Raw genomic sequence first — 21,499 nt, 5'->3', positions numbered from 1 at the left:
AACAACAGCCTTCTGATCCAGAATCAGCTGTCCTGAAAAGGGACCAAAGGTTCACATGCCTAGCCTACAAAAGACAAGTACTAAAAACAACGTATCAACCATGTATCAACATCAAAAGAACCATCAAATCCTTTTTTAAGATAGGAAATATTATTCTTATTCTTTAAGTCAATGAAGTAAATGAAAAAATAAAACATAATAATCCCTCACCTACCATGGACTATTCTGTTTTCAGACCTGTCCACCCTATATATACACATGTATTGGTATTCAATTTATGCTATTAAATGTACATAATGCTGGCGTAGAAGGATAGAAACGTATGCGGGGGGAGAGCATTTCATGGCAGGTTTTTCATGGGATGTAAGTGCAATGCACCCCCTGTTAACCCTGACTAGGACAGTGTGACATGCCTGAAACTTACTGTGGTTACTCATACTAGTGCCCTCAGTGTACAGTAAGAATAATTTGATGCTGGGATAAACAGAACAGACAATATATACATATATACAGACATGCATACATATATAACATTTAAATTTAAATGACAGCTTAATAAGGTCATGTACTTCTCAGCATAATCTTCCAAAATAATTTGATCGATTATGACTCCCAGAAATGTAAGTTATTTTACTCTTCCTTTTTCAATATCATTTATCATAAGTATTCTATTTAAAGTTGTGGCAAAATTACCAAAAATTATACATTTAGTTTTAGGCCTTCTTAAATTCAATGTTAGTTTATTTGCATCAAACCAGCTCTGTATCCAAGAGTTGTTCCAGATTTTCCCCAGAACAAATTAAATTAGTATCAGCAAATAGAATTAACACTGACCCCTGGGGGACCCCACAGGTCATTTTGTTTAACTTTGAATTATGGTTTTGCAATTCAACATATTGTTGACGATTATATAAGTAGCTATTTAACCAAGAAAATGCAGCCAAGAAGAGGCATCGTTGAAGTTTTTTCTGTTGAAGACCCACCTGAGCCTTAGTTACCCTTTTTGAGTTTGGAACACTTTTTTTGTTAATTCCGAAGAACTTTAATAAAACCCTTGTTTATGTTTGAGCTTAGTGTCCTCGCACTACTTAAGCTGTCCCGTTGAGGGCTGTGTAGCCACTTGTGACGTCACACCAGAAAGGCAAGGCCTGGTAGGTATCCTTTTTCCTTGGTGCACTCCAGTTCCAGGAGGATATCACCGAGCTCTCCGAGTTTGGCGTTGTCTTTGTTATCTAGCTTTGGGAAATCTTCTATCTTTTTAAGCAATGCATTTTCTACGGCTTCTGGTGTCCCATAGCATTGGCTTGCCTTGGTTGCACTCAAACATAGTAGTTTGACGACGACTCTTCCCTTGCGCTACATCAGTGCTTGGCCCGGCATCTTCCGCATTAGCTAAAGGATGCCTTGCGTTTAGATGGTATTTGAGACTGGAAGAACTCAAACAGTAAACCAATTCCCAGCGTCGCTCAGGAGGAGCGACGCTCCGCTCTACACATGGTATAGACTGGCGGAGTGTCGGTGTTTTGGGGATTTGACTTGTTGCTCCCTGCCTCATGTCATGCATGCTGCAGTGAAGGCAGGGAGAGCTTCCCCATGTACATCCATTCCGCCAATGTTAAACCATTTGTCATGTGTATGAATAAATGGTGAAATCAATCACGTGAGTGTCTTGACTGAACTAGCCACTAGGCTAACTTGCAGAGGAGCATGTTGTGTGAACAGACGAGAACTGGTCCAAAGTTACTTTAGCGAAAAGAGCAAGTTTCTTTATTTGGGTAAAGTGGGAAACATTATGTTCGGATTATTTTTCTGTTGAAGACCCACCTGAGCCTTAGTTACCCTTTTTGAGTTTGGAACACTTTTTTTGTTAATTCCGAAGAACTTTAATAAAACCCTTGTTTATGTTTGAGCTTAGTGTCCTCGCACTACTTAAGCTGTCCCGTTGAGGGCTGTGTAGCCACTTGTGACGTCACACCAGAAAGGCAAGGCCTGGTAGGTATCCTTTTTCCTTGGTGCACTCCAGTTCCAGGAGGATATCACCGAGCTCTCCGAGTTTGGCGTTGTCTTTGTTATCTAGCTTTGGGAAATCTTCTATCTTTTTAAGCAATGCATTTTCTACGGCTTCTGGTGTCCCATAGCATTGGCTTGCCTTGGTTGCACTCAAACATAGTAGTTTGACGACGACTCTTCCCTTGCGCTACATCAGTGCTTGGCCCGGCATCTTCCGCATTAGCTAAAGGATGCCTTGCGTTTAGATGGTATTTGAGACTGGAAGAACTCAAACAGTAAACCAATTCCCAGCGTCGCTCAGGAGGAGCGACGCTCCGCTCTACACATGGTATAGACTGGCGGAGTGTCGGTGTTTTGGGGATTTGACTTGTTGCTCCCTGCCTCATGTCATGCATGCTGCAGTGAAGGCAGGGAGAGCTTCCCCATGTACATCCATTCCGCCAATGTTAAACCATTTGTCATGTGTATGAATAAATGGTGAAATCAATCACGTGAGTGTCTTGACTGAACTAGCCACTAGGCTAACTTGCAGAGGAGCATGTTGTGTGAACAGACGAGAACTGGTCCAAAGTTACTTTAGCGAAAAGAGCAAGTTTCTTTATTTGGGTAAAGTGGGAAACATTATGTTCGGTATCAAACTGGGGTAAAACTAAGCCCACAGTGCGCAAAAAGTCAGTGAAAGGTGGAGGAAGTGTCATGGTTTGGGGATTTTTTTCTGCAGCAGGAGTTGGCTCTCATACACATGGCAGGGTGAATGCAAATGTTTATCAGAACAGCCTTTGATAACAAGCATTTCCCTATCAGGGGCCTGTTGCACAAAACTAGGATAAGGGATTAAGCCAGGATATCTTGGTGATCCTGGCTCAATTGATCCGTAATCCGGTTGCACTAAAGATGGATAGGGGGCAGGAGGATATGTTATGGTATAAATTACCATGGAGATTTATTCTGTGGAGCTAGCCTGCTCCAGACCAGGCTAAATTCCAGGATCTATTTAATCTCATCCCTAATGTCAGTCAGCAGTCACCACAAATGGAAACCAATAGTTATTTCACTGCTCACTATACATTGTTATCACATATAACTAGACCCACTGTCATTATTTAAACGTTTGTGATCATTAATTTCAATGATTTTGGATAAAAAATGATTTTTAGATGATGTTGCTATCATTAGATAATTTACAGTTTCCCATAGACTATAAGGCTATATATAAAATGATAGAATATTAGGGCCACAGAGGGGAAAAAAACACAAGTCATAATATTGTAACCAGTTGTTTTAAAGGAGGACAGTTGTTAAAATGACAGATGTGGGGCATTTCGTGAAATTGTACTTCAGTATGGTTTCATAAACAAAGACATGCTGATGTGCCAGAATATTAAGTATCACATTGTCATAAGTATCAAAACTGTAAAAACAATATGTAGCTTTTCTGCAGAAAGAACCAGCCTCATAAATTTATGACTTTATCCTTTTTCTTCAGTGTGGCCCTAGTACTCTGTCATATAAACAAATACACATTCCATATGAATATAAAAACACAATGTGTAACATTATGTTCCTTTATTGAATAAGGACAAAACAAAGCAGGTAAACCATCAGCTCCTTTCGAAACTGAAGTCACAGTGACTCTACAAGATGGAAAGCACAGAATCCAAGCATATTATACAAAATGATACATACACATTCAAAGGTCTGTATATAACACACCCTGCATGTCTGCACACTAAAATAAATGCAGGACAAATCCATACACATCAACTGAACAAATGAATGGATGCAGTAGCCTCCCTGCAGCCTTGTATTACACACAGTATACCGCACAAACATCATAAGAGGCCAAATTCGTAAAAAAACGAACCCAAAAAAAACAAAATTTATCTGCCACCGCACTTTTTTTGGCAGTGTCCCTACCAAAGCTGAGACCAAACCTAGCCCTTGCTTGTAGGAAATGTGTAGGAAGTGCACATGTGCAGCCACATATGGAGGACCAAACCTGCCATATTTACAAATGAATGAATGAATGAATAAATGTCCACATCCATGCATTTAGACAGAAATAAACGAATATATATATTAATTAATGCAAAATTGTCAATCCATAGTTACATATATTTTACATTTATGTATTTATTTATTTTGTATTCATTTATGTATTGATTTATTGATTGATGTATTCATTCATTCATTTATATATTCATTTATTTATTTATTCATTTATTTATTCATTTATTTATTCATTTATTTATTCATTCATTCATTCATTCATTGTTCCCAATATGATAATGAGAGGAGGCCAGTAGGCGTGGAAACTGATGTTCAGACATTGCAATCAATCCAGAGCCATAGATTCAATCTAGCTAACGCCTGGGACACACTTGCTGCGAAGCGCCCTGGAGCGCCACAATATACTACGAATGGCGCGATGCTGTTCACACTAGACGCGCATTTCTCCACGCCGGTCACCAAGCCTTTCACCTTCTCTGAGATTTTCTTTTCTACATGTAAAGCTGACATGTAGCCTACATAAACATGGCATAGGCTACAGGCTATTTAGGCAACTTATTGCTCCAACAATAACCGTCGCAACGGCATCCCATTCCCAACATAACGTGGCAACGTTTGGCTTTTGTTGCCGTAGTCTTTGTAAAATATGTGCTTTGGGGCATACAACTCCATTTAGGACTAAGCTACTTTTCATCTTCGATGATTAACTTTGTGTCGTCAATCTTCACAAATGTCTCTTCTGCTTGATTTGGGGCTATATGCCAGATTGTCTATCTCACTCTTACACACAGGACAAATATGTTGGTTTGACAATCAACAATCAGGATTTTTTATTTTAAAATGTTTAAGTTTTTATCGGGGTAAACACATGGTTGGCCGGTCAGCGTAGTGAAGTTGGGTGTTAAGTGATAGCCCACAACTAACGTAGTAAAATCTTTATAACATGTTTGTTTATCCAAATATCATATATGGTGAATTAAATCTTTGTTTTCAACAAGGTCGGCCAGCCTGTCCATGTAGGCTATGTTGTCCATGACAGCAAGGATGGATGTAAGGCTACATAATCGAATACAAAGCGTGGAAAACGATTAGCCAATGGTGTGTCAAATACCGCCTACCTATTTTGATTGACACATCTCATTAACATATTGAGAAGAAGAAATACAGGAATGAATGAATGAATAAATGAATGAACACATGAATGAATAAATGAATGAATACATGAATGAATAAATAAATGAATAAATAAATGAATACTCAAATAAATACATAAATACATGTAAATTATAAGGTAATATTGATTGACAATTGTGCATTAATTAGTACATGTATTCATTTATTTATGTCTAAATGCATGGATGTGGACATTTATTTATTCATTCATTCATTTTTAAATATGGCAGGTTTGGTCCTCCATAAAGTACTGCCTCTCTTACCTTATTGCTTAAATATGGCAACGACGGTACGAGCGTTCTAATTGGCTAATGGGTAGTCATGCCAGCCGCGTATTGCTCTTCTCGCCGGGTCTGACGTCAGCTTCAAAATGAGCGATATCGACGAGTCGGCTGCTGAGTTTTACTATCCAGATGATGCTGAAAAGATTTGTCATCGAAAGTGAGGATGAAGACTTGACTCTTTGAATCACTTGTGTCGTTATTTTGTGTTGAAATTAAAGTGATTTTAGCAGAACCATGTTGTTTGCTTTCTATCAAAAGTAATCAATCAATTAATCTTTATTTATAAAGCACAACTAAACACAACTTTCGTTGACCAATGTGCTACACAGAGTGCTAAAATCAACATGACAACAGATACATAGCCTACATACATGATATGGCAACAGATACATACAGACAAAACAACTGCATCAACACTAGCCTAATCCCTATTGGACACATCAAATAAAAAGGTCTTTAACCTCACTTTAAAAATGGACAAGGAAGGCGCTGTTCTAATGTCTAATTAAGACTATTCCAAAGTCTTGGAGCAGCAATAGAGAATGCTCTATCTCCTCTCGTCTTTAGTCTCGATCTTGGAACTGTTAAAAGGCCTACGTTTGCAGATCTCAAAGCTCTTGTAGGTTGATGGGCTGTCAGCAAGTCAGAGAGGTAGGACGGAGCTGACCCATTTATTGATTTAAAAATTAAAAGCGAGATTTTAAAATTAATTCTCTGGCACACCGGCAGCCAATGAAGTTTCTGAAAGACAGGAGTTATATGTATATATTTTCGAGTTCCTGTCAGAACTCTGGCAACAGCATTTTGGACTACCTGGAGGCGGTTGATGGAAGATTGACTGATCCCCAGATACAGCGAGTTACAGTAATCCAGGCTTGTTGTTATAAAACAATGTAGCCTATGACTCTTTCAAATTTGCGAAAGAGAGGAAAGACTTAATTTTAACCAAGCTTCGGAGTTGGTAAAAGCTTGCCTTCACAACTTGTTTTACCTATCTATCAAGCTTTAGGGCACTATCCAATACCACACCCAAGTTTTTCATAGGCCTATATGGTTTAACATACGGTACAAAAACACCCAGATCTATATTTGTTGTTTTATGTACACTGGAAGGTGTAAACACCATAACTTCGGTCCTAGGCTACTCTCATTTAAACTTAAAAGATTCAAAGACATCCATGCTTTCACGTCCTCGAGGCAGGCAGTCATCTGTTCTAAGCAATTTTTTTTGTTTAAGAAGAAAATATATTTAAGTGTCGTCTGCATAACAATGATAATTTAATTCATATTTTCTAAAAATAGTGCCAAGGGGCAGCATATATAAAGAAAACAACATAGGTGCCAGAATGGAGCCTTGGGGAATCCCACATGTCAACTAATAAGTTGCTAAGCAACACGTGAAACACAGCGTGAGAAGACTTGAGAGCTAGCTACAATTAGCCTAGAGGTACCATTTATTTTCGTTTACAAAATGAAAAGAAGCTAAAAGTGCCATATAATAAACTACTTACTAACCTTGACCGTTCGGTCATGCCGGGAAATATCAAACTGAGGCTGGAACGTATCGACCTATGGAAGTTTATTAGACTCTTTATTCAAATGAAAATGCATTTGTCAAATGGCAATTCAATGCGCAAAGTGACAATGCAATCCGCAATTCAAATGGAAAAGAAGTTGTCATGGCAATTCAATGTGCAAATGACAATGCAATCCGCAATCTTTTTGCAAGTTACAAATCGTTTTTACAGAGCTCGCTCTCCTGGCACTAATTTCACGCCATAGTAGCCACTCAGAAGCAAAGTAGGAGTTGGGTCTTACCCACAATAGGGGTGGGGACCTGCCTTGATGGGGGAACTGACAGATTGCATTTTCATTTGAATTTTGCAACAAAAAGAGCGTGATGACAAGTAAATGCTAATGCAATAGACTGGGGGCGCTGTTTAGCTACCACATTGAATCTCCATTTGAATAAAGAGTCGAAAAGACCGTGTCAATATGAAATGCAATGCATTAGCCTAAGCGTTCATTCAAATTTGTATTCAAAATAATACAAACTGAATTGCGGATTGCATTGTCATTTGCACATTGAAATGCCATTTGACAACTGCTTTCCCATTTGAATTGCGGATTGCATTGTCACTTTGCGCATTGAATTGCCATTTGACAAATGCATTTCCATTTGAATAAAGAGTCTAATAAACTTCCATATCGACCGAGCGATAGCGAGCGATAGCGAAGCCATGGCCTCACTCTTGGTTAGTAAGTAGTTAAGCTTACAGCGTTAGCAGTACTAAAAATGAGGGTTTTTATGCCTCTTCGGAATATTATTTGTAGTTTTACTATGTTACTGAATCCAATAGCTTTGTCGAGATCTCTGCCTTTTGCACAATTTTGCAAGGACTTTTTGTTCTAACAAAACTGTCAGTTTTGTCACACTATAACTCCTGTTTTTTTGTCATTGGCTTGTTTTCTTTCGAGGACAATAGAAATTCGCTGCTGGCCTGAGTGTTGAGGCTCCGTGCGTTGTTGCACAGGTTGCCTTCACAGCAGTCCAGCGTGAAGCTCATGAATGGAAGCTGAATGAGCAGAGCTGGAATGGACCCTGCACACATACTCTTGCTGGCACATCCCTTTAAGAAACTCTTCCGGCCTGAGATGTCAGCTACAAGCACAAGAAGAAGCACTGTTATTCTCTCAGTTTACCGTCACACTTGTGCTGTGCACAGAAAAAGAAACATTTTTCTGAACATCATTTGATCTATAGAACAACAAACACTGTCATGAGTGGAATTGGAAATATTTGGGAATAATAGAGAATCAATCATGTGAAACATTACCTATCATGGAGACGCAACTATTCTCGTCCCCCAGGCAGTTTACAGGATTGAGGCAATCCTGGCCTTTGCATGTGAAGCACTGTTTCCCATTTGGGGTAGCGTTACTATTGTTGGATTCTGAGGAGCAGAAAAAAAAGAAGCACTGAAGTTACCATAGGCTATAGACATTGTAGCTATAACCAGTGGAAAGTTCTCCCATTGCACATTTACATTACAATATTTCCCCCTTGACTTGAATTTGTCAATGGAATGTCAGATTCCAATTTAGATGAAGACTGTTTATCATATAGGCCGTGCATTATAACAATCATAGTAATACTGGTATACATGATAATAATCAGTATTTATAGTAAATCCTATTATTATAAAAAATACACAATATAGATTTACCGTAATAATAATAATACTGGTTTACGCGTAAAGACTAACCTGGGACAGTCTGAGAGTTGCAGAGGTCCGTGGTGCAGAAGTTGCCATTTAGAAATGTCCTAAAGATTCCGAAGTTAACTGACCCTGTCAGGCTCTCAGCAGCTCCACAGTGCTTCACGGTCACGTCAAAGATTTTTAACCCACCTTGATAGTTATGGAGAACAATTACAGTCATTCAAAACAGGATTTCATTATGTCTGTAATAAAAACAATTCTGCCAATAACCTGTATCTCGATAAAGCCAATATAGGCTACATCATAATAAAATAAAATGAGTTTCACATTAAAGTATCTGACCCCCGTAAATTGTGACCCTCTGTGCTGCACATTGAGTGGAACTGGGACATGTCTTCTGGGTGTCCGTGCATGAAAGATCTGCCCCGGGTAAGCACTCGTAACAGGTGAGTGTGAAGGCTAAAATATGGGTGTATCAGAACAGGTTATTTCGGTTATTAGAAACTGCAAAGAAATTGACAATAGACCTGTTATAACGAAAAATACAAAACAGAAGTCAATAATTCTAGTTGGATTAAGCTACTTTTATTTGGAAATCACATAACCAAAACCTTGGACAATTAATCTGCAGACAAGTAGCCTAATATTTTTTAGCTGAAACTATGCAACCAGTCTACGATATAGGCTATAGTGTATTAGAGACTTACCTGTGGAAAACAGCACACATCCAACGATAAGTACGAGAAAATGCATTGTGATGCAAATTAATTAATCTATGAAAGTCCGACTGAGTCTGGGCGGGTTGAGTTGAAGCATTTAAAAGTGTTTTCTGGGAGTGCTTTATTGCGGGGTGAAAAAAAACTTCAACGGGTGAAAACAAACTTAACTCATTGCCCACCGGGCATTTGCCTGGTATGCCAAATGACCAGGCCTGGATGTAGGATGTATGTTGGCTCGTTGCTGTTATGTTTTGGGTGAAGATAGTGACGTTTACTGGGTTAATTGGAGGGAGATGATGATGCTGTGGTTATGTGGATTTATGTTTAGCAATAGTGAAGATCATCTAATGTAGGGCAGCCAAGAGCACCCTGCAGTTAGTAGTACCCAGAAGAGCCGACTATAAAAGGCCTGCTCTTGGGTCAGCTAAAGGACACTGATAGTAGTAGGACGTTACTGCTGGGCTTAACTAATGTCTATGGACGTTATCAATAAATAGCCACACTAAGGGTTTGCTTTAACTAATGTCTCTGCCTGCTCACTGCTGTTCATGACCGCTACAAGGGTCAGCTTGACACAGTGTGTTACCACAGGCACTGTGCCCTGTCTATAATTCCAGGAATCTGTGTGCCACTAGTCTTATCACAGGCACTGTGCATCATCTATAGTACAAGTAATCTGTATTTGTGTGTTTCACTGGCATCTTAATCAATGACTCCATCATGGGCACTGTGCACTAGGAACCTTAATAATGATTCATCTTTTTCCTCCACCAAAAATACTATTCCAAATCCACCATTAGAATTAATTGAATAACCTGTAGTTAACTTCTGCACTGTGCAACACTATTGCTATTTGGAGCTCCCTCTGAAGCTGTTAGTTCTTGAAAGGACCATTCTTGAAAATGATTAGAAAAGAGCCACTCAGTTTTCTTAATGAGGCCTTAACAACTCACAGCATTGTGAAAGCAATTCAGTTTTATTTTGAGAGGGGAAAAAAAAACTAGGAACTGCATTTCCACCATGCAGAGTCAATAAATGTATAAATCACATATTATTCAATCTCCAAGTCCAGTTATTATTACAAATAAATCTGCCTCCGGCACAGCTGTGAAGCCAGACTTTCTCCTTACGTTGACACATATCATCCAATCTTGGACTGGATTTTTGTAACCAGGTAGACATCTGCATTTTGTTTCCATTTCCAGATGGCTGGGCACTCACAACACAAGGACTGAAGGACAGCACAAACATCATTAGTCCCAAGGATACAAACGTCAAAAACGTTTTTAGACACATGGACTTTGTGAGAATGCTACTTCTCCTCTTGTGGCCCCTCGTTGCTTCCAGCCTAGTGCAAATGTGCAGTGGTGCTAGGAGAGCAGACGGCTGTACTCTGAGAGAGCAGATGACTTCTTCACCCCATCCCAGATACGAGCAGCATAGTGAAACCTGCAACCACAACAGCATTACTTTCACACGTTCTAGTGACACGTAATTTCATTGGATAGATCATCCTAATATCTTTTGTAAATGTACAGACTATTAGTCACATTACAACTTCTCTTTTTGGAGAAAAAAGTGCCAATCTTGAGGGAATCAAATCTTGCACTTATTGTACTTGCACATACATTGTAATTATTTTAGTAAATGAAGTGGAAACACATTGTACCACCCCTGCCTGTCCTCACCAATTCTTCTCAGTGAGAATGGTGTGTGAGAGTTGAGAGCGAGACATGGCAAGTATTTGGCTGCGGAGCTTGGAGACCAGTGAGGAGAAGGCAGGGTGTCCTCGATAACCCGGGAGTAGGGAGAAGAGGGGGGGAGCCCCGGATCCTAAAACAAACACCGATCAGCAGGCAGGCAAGGAACATGACAACATTTTAGGGTGGATGCTAGCCCGAACTGTAAACTTTTAACTTTATAATTATACTTATCACAATTATCCAATAGTTATAGTTATCCCAAGTATAATGTGGACGGCCCTTCAGCCATGACTATGGGGGCTGTCGGTTCCTCTAACCCAGGGTGCACAGTTGGCGGAGTGAAGGTTCTATCTGGACCGAGATACGATTCTCATAAATAATTGTTACATTAAATACCGATGAAGCAACCGTTAGTTTCAATGTACAAATACTGGGCTGGCTTAGTGCAGCTGGGAAAGTCCCAGACAGCGCTTCATACGACGACATGTTGTCCAATCACGTGCGTTATTTAAATCACTTCAAGAAACTCAGACAATCAAAGCGAAAGCTTATAATGCATGTTAGGAGAGGCAGCAAAAGAAGCAACAGCAGAAGCGAGAGGGAAAGTACTTGAATTGCGTGAGCAAAAGTCAGGAACGTCGATACAGAAAATCCAGCTTTCAAAGAGGAGTGGACAGACAAATATGTCTTTATCCTTCCCGCAGCATGTGTCAGTACTTTGTTTAATAGCTGTAGGGCCTACATATACAATAATTACACCCCAAATCATCAAGAATGATAGACATTTCAAGGGTTTGGACATTTTGGGGGGAGATGTTAGTCAATGGACCTCTTTGAATTCAAATGATGCACCCCTGCTCTAACCTGTTTTCGTCAGGGAATCATCCCCCTCGTTCTCTTGCAGGGGGAGCAAGAACAGGTTGACCTCTGTCTCCAGGTAATCCCTCCCCAGGCCAGGAAAGATGTTACAGTCCAGCATGGACAATGTGCCTGCAACCAAACAAACCTAGATTGACCCACTGAACACAAAGCCCTCCAATGGAAAACTGTGAAATATTTATTGCTGTGTGTGTGTTTCATACTGAGAGTATAGAGTTAATTATATAGTATAGAGCGGCTGCTGCCTATAATGGCGGCCATAACTTTTATAATTAATAGGACAACTCTGGCAACCATGGTATTTTGCATGGTGTTCAGCTCCCAAATGCACTATTGCACAATTTTCTTTCTTAATTTTATGTTTTTCTATTTAATATTTTATTTTGTATTATATTATATATTATATATAGAATAATTTGCAACCCCAATTCCAGAAAAGTTGGGACATTGTGTAAAATTAACTAACAACAGAAAACAATGATTTACATATCTCTATTTACACAAGCCCATTATGTTATTCAGAATAGAACACATACAACATGTCAAATGTTTAAACTGATGAAATATAACATTTTAAGAAAAACATATGGTAATTTTTTTATTTGATGGCAGCAACACGCTTTAAAGTTGGGACGGGGGCAATAAAAGGCTGGAAAAAGTAAGTGTTACTAAAAATAAAACAGCTGGACGAACATTTTGCAACTAACTAGGTAAATTGCAAAGACTTTGAACATAACATCATCTACAGTACATAATATAATACAATTATTCTGAGAATCTAGAGAAATCTCTATCTGTAAAGGACAAGGGGGAAAATGAATTTGAAAATATGATTCTGTAATGGAAATCATTGCATGGGCTCAGAAACACCTCCAGGACTCATTGTCTGTGAACATAGTTTGCCGTGCCATCCACAAACGCAGGTTAAAGCTCTATCATGCAAAGAAAAAACCCACACGTGATCAAGATCCAGAAACACTGCTACCTTCTCTGAGCTAAAGCTCATTTGAAATGGACTGAGGCAAAGTGGGAAAACTGTTCTGTGGTCAAACAAATTGAAATCTGAAATTATTTTTCGAAACCTCGGACACTGCGTCCTCAGGACTAAAAAGGAGAGGGACCAAACCGCTTGTTATCAGCGCTCAGTTCAAAAACCTGAATTTTTTATGGTATGGGGGTGCATTGCTGCCTATAGAATGGTCCGCTTGCACATCTGGAAAGGCAACATCAATGCTGAAAGGTATATACAGGTTTTAGAGCAACATTTGCTTGCATCCAGGCAACATCTTTTTCAGGGAAGGCCTTGCATATTTTAGGAAGACAATGTTAAACCACATCCTGCATCTGTTATAACAGCATGGCTTCATAATAAAGAGTCCGGGTGCTGAACTGGCCTGCCTGCAGTCCAGACCTTTCACCAGTTTAAAACATTTGGTGGATCATGAAATGAAAAATATGACAAAGAAGACCCAGGACCGTCGAGCAGCAAGAATCCTATATTAGACACAAAAGGGACAAATTTCCTCTCCCAAAATTCCAGCAACTGGTCTCCTCAGTTCCCGGACAGAGACAGACTGATGTTAAAAGAAGAGGGATGCTACACAGTGGTGAACATGGCCTTGTCCTAACTTTTTTGAGATGTGCTTCTGCCATCAAATTCAAAATTAACATATTTTTTCCTTAAAATTCTACATTTGATCAGTTTAAACATTTGACATGTTTTATATGTTCTATTGTAAATAACATAATGGGTGTATGAGATTTGTAAATATTGTATTCTGTTTTTTATTTTACACAACGTCCCAACTTTTCTGGATTTGGGGTTGTACACTAGCCTGGCTCTGCCCTCCTATGTACTTCCACTCAATTTTCATTTTGCTTCTGTACTCCGTCTGGGCTTCCAGTATAGTACTTAGTCCTCCTCCCCACGGGGTTTGCGAAAAGTTTGATTTTCCAGCTAGCTCCGTTAGTGGTTGAAGGAGTTGGCAAAAGCGGACGCTAGCTAATTGATTATGGCAGATCCAGAGTGGCTCTGGGCAGACCCAATAGTTGTAAACTTCAACAGAGTACCTGCCTTCAAGGAAGTTAACGCTTGTCAATGGTGAAAGCCCAGACTCTCTGTACAAATGAAATGTACAAGAGTCTGGTTAGGACCAGGCTAGTTGTAGACTGCATTTAGAATTATTTAGACTGTTGTACATTTTCTACTTTTTCTTACATGTTTATTGTATGAACCTTCCTGCCACAGTGAATTTCTTGTTTGTGTAAAACTCACATGGTGAATAAAGCTTATTATGATTCTGAGATGGAATGCTGTTCCCCTCCCCCCCATTATTTAAGAGTCATTTACAAATAAAATGCCCCCCTTTGGAAACCAAATGCCCCTCCATTTGATTGGTTCTGGATCTGAGTGTGGTTAGGTGTCTAACCTTTGTATTTGAGGTGAAAGTGGGTGTGGTTAGGTGTCTAACCTTTGTATTTGAGGTGAAAGTGGGTGTGGTTAGGTGTCTAACCTTTGTATTTGAGGTGAAAGTGGGTGTGGTTAAGTTCCTGACCTTTGTATTTGAGGTGAAAGTGGGTGTGGTTAAGTGTCTAACCTTTGTATTTGAGGTGAAAGTGGGTGTGGTTAAGTGTCTAACCTTTGTATTTGAGGTGAAAGTGGGTGTGGTTAAGTGTCTAACCTTTGTATTTGAGGTGAAAGTGGGTGTGGTTAGGTGTCTGACCTTTGTATTTGAGGTGAAAGTGGGTGTGGTTAAGTGTCTAACCTTTGTATTTGAGGTGAAAGTGGGTGTGGTTAAGTGTCTAACCTTTGTATTTGAGGTGAAAGTGTCTGTGGTTAAGTGTCTAACCTTTGTATTTGAGGTGAAAGTGGGTGTGGTTAGGTGTCTGACCTTTGTATTTGAGGTGGGAGTGGGCCATCAGCTTGTCCACCGTCATGTGCATCTTCTTCAGGTTCAGGGGACAGAACTCGTCTCGTCGAGATTTATTCTGCAGAAAAACTACAAAACTAATGGGTAAAACACAAGTATTCTGTGCGGTCTTTCCTGCATTGTGTGTGTGTGTATGTGTGTGTACCACCTATGTGGGGGTAGTATTCAGATCCTTCGTCATTTCCGGAAGCACTTGTGCTGTCGTGGTTGGCTGATGGTGTGGAAGGTTTTAACATCTCTGCAGTCTGAAGGAACCTGCTCAGAGCAGCACACAAAACAACATGATTACAACACACCAGCGCAGACACACTCACAACATCTGGTACAGCACATTGAGTAACCTGACATTAATATGTATATATATGATATTGGTGCATATACAGTGAGGGAAATACATTTTTGATCCCCTGCTGATTTTGTACATTTGCCCACTGACAAAGAAATTATCAGTCTATAATGTTAATGGTAGGTTCATCTGAACAGTGAGAGACAGAATAACAACTACAAAATCTAGAAAAACGCATGTCAAAGTTTGTTATAAATTGAATTTTAATGAGTGAAATAAGTATTAACCCTTACCCTAGAAGATCTGCAAAGAGGAATGGAACAAAATCCCTCCTGATATGTGTGCAAACCTGGTGTCCTACTACTAGAAACGCCTGACCATTGTGTTTGCCAACAAGGGTTTTCCACCCAGTACTAAGTCATGTTTGCCGGGGTCAAATACATATTTCACTCATTAAAATGTAAATAACTTTCAAACTATTTTGACATGAATTGTTTTGTTGTTATTCTGTCTCTCACTGTTCAAATAAACCTACCATTAAAATTATAGACAGATCATTTCTTTGTCAGTGGGCAAATGTACAAATTCAGCAGTGGATCACAGAATGTTATTAGTGTGTATATTTATTATTATATTAGTGTATATATATTATATAAGTGTATATGAATATTATATTGGTTTACATATATATATTATATCAGCCGCTCCTAAAGTGACTGAATCGGTGCAACCGCAGGTTGTCCTGATGAAGGCCAGAGGGATGACCCTTAGTCATTGCAGAGTTGGTCATTCCAAATCAGCTACAATTGCTTGCCAGTTGACTGCTGAAGAGGGTAAGGATCTATCTCAGCATACAGTGTCTCCCCGTTTAAGAGAATTCAGACTGAAAGCCCACTCTGCAGTGACTACGCCCATCATCAGCAGCAAGAATTAAAGGGCTAAAGTCTAGCCGCTATACTAACTTGCAGAGGAGCATGTTGTGTGAACAGAACTGGTCCAAAGTTGAACCTCATTTGTCAACATGCGTTTCCTTCCCAGTGAACATTTCAATCAGCACACAATTTTCATTCAAAACAATGTCCCTTGTGACATTGCAAAAGGGGTAAAGCAGTTCAAGCTAAGAACATTGAAATAATGAAATGGCCAGCTCAGAGTCCTGATTTAAACCCTATTTTCAATAGGAAAAATATTCTCTGGAAAATGTCATCAAAGTTATTGTTAAGAAACCCACTACAGTTACTGAAGTGTGGAAGAGACTGTAAGGAGAGAGGATCAAGATTACACCAGAGCAGTGTGAGAAACTAGTGATGTGCTGTGGCTGCACATGTGCACTTCCTACACATTTCCTACAAGATAGCTGTAACCCTGAAACCTCTAGCTTTCGTGCCACAATGGTTGTACTTGTCTAATTTTGATCACTGTGTTTTTCCACAAAATAAAGTTTTTTGTTGAAATGCCTTGTTTATTCTGTAAAACATGCTAGTAAAACAGTGGTACACCCACAGCTAATATTCCTTCAAATTTTGAGTGATGAAGGTTGACAATATTTCAGAAGAAATCTGGTGTATAAATTGTACTCTAATTTTAATCTTAAGTGTGTGTGCGCGTGAATAGTCATTTGAAAAAGAAAGTACCCCCTCCAGTCTTTCCTCCTTGGTATTGTCTTAGCACACACCTGTAAGGCTGGGTGTCCCCCTGCCACCTCTCATAAGCTAAAGTCAGGAGTTTCTGGACTCTTTACTTGATGGCTCTCACACCCCATTGTGTAAATATTTGGTCTAATGGGTTGGTCTTGAGTATAAAGGAAATTGTGTGTGCGTGAATAGTCATTTGAAAAAGAAAGTACCCCCTCCAGTCTTTCCTCCTTGGTATTGTCTTAGCACACACCTGTAAGGCTGGGTGTCCCCCTGCCACCTCTCATAAGCTAAAGTCAGGAGTTTCTGGACTCTTTACTTGATGGCTCTCACACCCCATTGTGTAAATATTTGGTCTAATGGGTTGGTCTTGAGTATAAAGGAAATTGTGTGTGCGTGAATAGTCATTTGAAAAAGAAAGTACCCCCTCCAGTCTTTCCTCCTTGGTATTGTCTTAGCACACACCTGTAAGGCTGGGTGTCCCCCTGCCACCTCTCATAAGCTAAAGTCAGGAGTTTCTGGACTCTTTACTTGATGGCTCTCACACCCCATTGTGTAAATATTTGGTCTAATGGGTTGGTCTTGAGTATAAAGGAAATTGTGTGTGCGTGAATACTCATTTGAAAAAGAAAATATACCCTCCAGTCTTTCCTCCTTGGCATTGTGTTAGCGCACACCTAAATGCTATAAAACTGTCTTTAAAAGAAGTAGTCACACTTGCTGATGATCAATTAATCAAGAGCATTGATTAGAAGCACTGGCAACTACTCATCCTCTTTAATTCCTACGGAAGCAGTAAGGGTGTGCTTTGTTTGTCCACATATGGCTTCATTTTTGTGAAATCAATCATGTCTAATATGCCATGACTAATATGTCATGTCTTATTGTTAAGCTGAGATTTTATTTACCTCATTTTAAGATGATTTTGTATTATGTTTTGATACATTAAACCATACAATTAAAGGAGGGTGTACTATCTTTTTAACATGACTGTATATATGCAAAGGTTTTAGGCAGGTGTGAGAACATGATGTAAAGTAAGAATGCTTTTAAAAACAGACATGTTAATAGATTGTATTTATCAAATAACTGAATAAAAAGTGAATGAACAAAATACAAATCTACATCAAATCAATATTTAGTGTGGCCACTCTTTGCCTTCAAACAGCATCAATTTTTCTAGGTACCTTTGCACAAAGTCAGGGAGTTTGTAGGCATATAGTCAGGTGTAATAATTTCCCTTTGGATATTGCTCATCTGCAGTTACCTGTAAAGGTTGATGTCAGTAAACCAGTCTTGAACAACAACGACCACATGGCAGATGGTGAACAGGAAGGCAGTGATCTGAAGAGACTGTCAGAGAAAAGAGGTTGGAAAATGAGTTTGACGTACCACACGTGTACAAAAACACTTTTTGTCAGGATCAAGGATTCATCATCTCAGAAATGGAATGTTACATTTTGTTACACGTTCCTGGCCACAGTCAAAGTCAAGAAGATTTCTTAATGATTACTGCCCCCTGCTGACCAACTCCTTACCTGCATCTCAACGTATGTGTGAGGGAGGTTGTACTCTGGAGGCAACTTGCGATCATTGTTGATCAGATGATCCAGGATAGAAGGGCTGAGGATGGGCTGAAGGTTACAAAAGCAAGTGAAGCTCATTTAAAACCATGGCTACATGTAAAAGGATAGATCCTGTCCATTCTTCAGTAATACCGAACCTGTGTGTCCAGGAAGATGACTCTCTCCTGGGTTATGAAGAAGTCAATCCCAGTGCTCTGGTTCCCTCCTCTCTCTTTGATTTCCTGAGATTGGGCTCTGAACACATATCCTCTACACACAGCACACACACACAATGAGCTCCAGGTGGCACAAACTCACTTGACTAACACACAACAGTCCAGCTCTGCAACAGAGAGCCTTTATATCTATTTATCCTGTCTTATATAATTCATGTTATGTTTTGATTTATCATCTGATTCACATATTCTTATAGAGAACAGCAAGAGAGACTGTCCATGTTCAACAGACCTTTGGTCTTCCTCGGGTGTGTTGGCTGACAGGAGAGACATGATGGTGGATTTTCCTGTTCCCTGCAAGCCAATGACGCCCACTACCAGCATATCTGTCTGGTCCCTAAGATACTGTAACACAACAGTGAACATTATCTCTGAACATAGTGGAATATGTGAAACATCTGTCACTTAGACTAAACATATTTATTAAATGTATACATACACAAAGTATATTTGACATTAAATACACCTAAACATGTAATAAATGTAGAGAATACATCTACTTGTTCTCCCAATAATCCAAGATTAATTCCGATCCAGTGGCACATGAGCACCCCTCGGCCTATCAGTGCAGATATGCCACTTCTCCATGATCTCCATGGCAACGAGACGCTGGGCGCTCCTCTGTTTGAGCGACTCGTGATTGAAGGCTATAGATAATATATTTAATTATATTATACATCATTTACCGACACTACCAACAATGGCAATGGGTGTTGGACATATGGACAATTGCAAATCTGCGTTTGCAGATGCTAAAACCCAATCTGCATCAAGTTATGAGAGTTTTGATGGGACAATCTCAATCGAAAAATCACCGAGACGCATCTATGCCAGAGCGGACCTTCTGAAGCTACAAGCTCGCCAGTCAACAACAACATGCCAACTTGATCTTACACCGAAAATCCTGTTGAGGAAAGGATACGGAGGAAACGAGGGTCGAGAGGAGGAATTAGGAACAGAAGACGAGGAAGCCCTGACAACGAACTTGCATCGGAGCACATTTCAGAATACTACAACAATGCCGTCTCCAGGGCATCTGACCAGCCCAAGTTTATAAAGAAAATCCTACTTCATCATCCAGGATGCCTCCCACCCCCTCCATCAAATCTTTGAGCCATTACCATCAGGAAGAAGGTTCAGAGTGCCTTTAGCTAAAAAGTCATTATACAACAAATCCTTCCATCCCAATGCAATACATTTACAAAACTCATGCTACAGACTCATCACACACACACTGCCTTCTATCAAAAGAAACATTTCTAACATGCCAACATATTAGACAATAAAGCTTTTTGAAACTTAAATCTGATAACTCACTCACCTCCATAGCACTGTCACACCAGTTCATCTGGTCGTCTACCAGCTTAATGCTATGTTTCATCTTTTCCGGAGGAAGGAGTTTGGTCTGGCCAATCACCGCTGTAAAGTCATGGGCTGCATATAACTGTTTGTGATCAACAATCAGTGCTCAAATGGATCAATGTTCTATGTTGCATGATTATAATTTTTTTATGCCGAAGGGCCCAGCTGTGCATATGTTCATCCATAAAGATTAATCATTACAAATCTGGAGGTTCTTAAAAAAACAATGGAAGGGTTTAACACAGCTTGGTTTCGAATAGATAGTGAATGCACCTGAAGCCCTAGACCTTTGGGAAACTGGAGTTAGTTGACTCACGGTCCACAGTGCTACTTGATGCAGCAGCTGCAGCTGCCATGCCTCTGTTTTGAATCTGGTACACAGGCTGGGTTGGACGCTGTCCCTCCCTCTCAAGCTTGGAGGGCCCTGAGCTGGAGGCTAGCGGGGTCACCTCAGGAGGAGTACCCAGCTTCCCTCCATCGTCTCTGGCCTTGAAGAGCACGATCGGTTTCTCTATGGCTGGCACGCCACTGATAGGGACACTCTGAGTTGGTTTAGACTGGGGGTGGGGGAGGAGGATAACCTGGTCATAAGGCAGGCCTAATTATTACCAATGTATATCAGTCTGACTATGGACAACTCCAGAAGTATTAGCACAGTGACTGGGCTGTCCTGAATGACTGGCGTACCCTTTCTCCAGGAGGTTTTGCCAGAATGATGGGGGTCTTCTGCAGGTGTGGTCCTGGAGCCTCCTCACTGCCATCCTTCAGTAATTAACAGATAATACTGTTGCCTTTAGTAAACAATGAGTGTACCGCAATGCATTATTTAAAAAGATACGTCAGCCCTACCCTGCGTTCTCTTGGGACATATTCTCTGTCGCGACTTGGTCCGGATAGGTTTTGTCCTGGGGGTCCATCCCTGTCCCGACGTCGCCTTCTTCTCCTTCCTTGTCCATACATACCAGGTTGACTGTGACCAGATTCTGACATCTTGAGCCAGACCTCAACAAAAGAAAATATCACATGTCGTTGACGTTGGTTGTTAGTGACTGTTTGGAATTTCGTTTTACAACACACATATAGTGTCTCCAAACAAACGTGTTCACCGTATACAAAGCTTGCAAACGTTTGAAATCCAGAGAACGCCATTTAGCTAGCTGACTGTGTAGCATACTTACTTTAATTTATGACAAGTTAGATTAACACACAAACGAGTTTAGATTGAGTTGAGTCTCTGAAAAATATGCGTTTCTGTAGCTAGGTAGCGCAATGTACAAACAAACTTTGGTGTCGCTGAAATAAACTCGTGTGGGAACAAAGCGAGTGACATACGTTCCGGGCTAAAATATGACAGCAGATATTGTAGTAAGCTATCCAGTAGTTGACCTAAAATATGACAGCAGATAGTTTGAACCAGTGAGTTCTCCCTTCTTTTTTAGGTGTTGTATTCGAATTTCAGATATCATTGTATCAGTGTATGTCCACCA

General features: G+C 40.0%; 2 protein-coding genes across 3 annotated transcripts; both read right to left on the bottom strand.

Moving 5' to 3' along the window:
• Positions 1 to 3,540: 3,540 nt before the first annotated feature.
• Positions 3,541 to 9,486, bottom strand: LOC146300443 (urokinase plasminogen activator surface receptor-like). Its single transcript, XM_084702487.1, has 6 exons — positions 9,406 to 9,486; positions 9,041 to 9,157; positions 8,744 to 8,887; positions 8,315 to 8,431; positions 5,457 to 8,139; positions 3,541 to 5,076 (listed from the first exon to the last, which is right to left on the bottom strand). The coding sequence occupies exons 1-5, from the start codon at positions 9,449 to 9,451 to the stop codon at positions 7,913 to 7,915; spliced, it is 651 nt and encodes a 216-aa protein (XP_084558613.1). The 5' UTR covers positions 9,452 to 9,486; the 3' UTR covers positions 3,541 to 5,076; positions 5,457 to 7,912.
• An 888-nt stretch (positions 9,487 to 10,374) lies between these two features.
• Positions 10,375 to 21,400, bottom strand: smg9 (SMG9 nonsense mediated mRNA decay factor). Of its 2 annotated transcripts, none has more exons than XM_084702383.1 (14): positions 21,191 to 21,400; positions 20,862 to 21,014; positions 20,700 to 20,774; positions 20,329 to 20,593; positions 19,972 to 20,069; positions 18,883 to 18,995; positions 18,573 to 18,684; positions 18,388 to 18,483; positions 18,117 to 18,202; positions 15,078 to 15,184; positions 14,891 to 14,998; positions 11,985 to 12,110; positions 11,106 to 11,250; positions 10,375 to 10,866 (listed from the first exon to the last, which is right to left on the bottom strand). In XM_084702383.1, the coding sequence occupies exons 2-14, from the start codon at positions 21,000 to 21,002 to the stop codon at positions 10,788 to 10,790; spliced, it is 1,551 nt and encodes a 516-aa protein (XP_084558509.1). In that variant the 5' UTR covers positions 21,003 to 21,014; positions 21,191 to 21,400; the 3' UTR covers positions 10,375 to 10,787. The 2 variants fall into 2 exon arrangements, with proteins under 2 accessions (XP_084558509.1, XP_084558510.1); XM_084702384.1 differs by having other exon boundaries at positions 20,329 to 20,569; positions 21,191 to 21,388.
• Between the last annotated feature and the right edge of the window lie 99 nt (positions 21,401 to 21,499).

This window comes from Hypomesus nipponensis, chromosome 2 (genome assembly GCF_054491055.1).
Source record: "Hypomesus nipponensis isolate SF chromosome 2, ASM5449105v1, whole genome shotgun sequence".
Classification (NCBI taxonomy): Eukaryota; Metazoa; Chordata; class Actinopteri; order Osmeriformes; family Osmeridae; genus Hypomesus; species Hypomesus nipponensis.
Note: the sequence above shows the minus strand (reverse complement) of the source record. Positions and strands in the feature narration are given on the sequence as shown.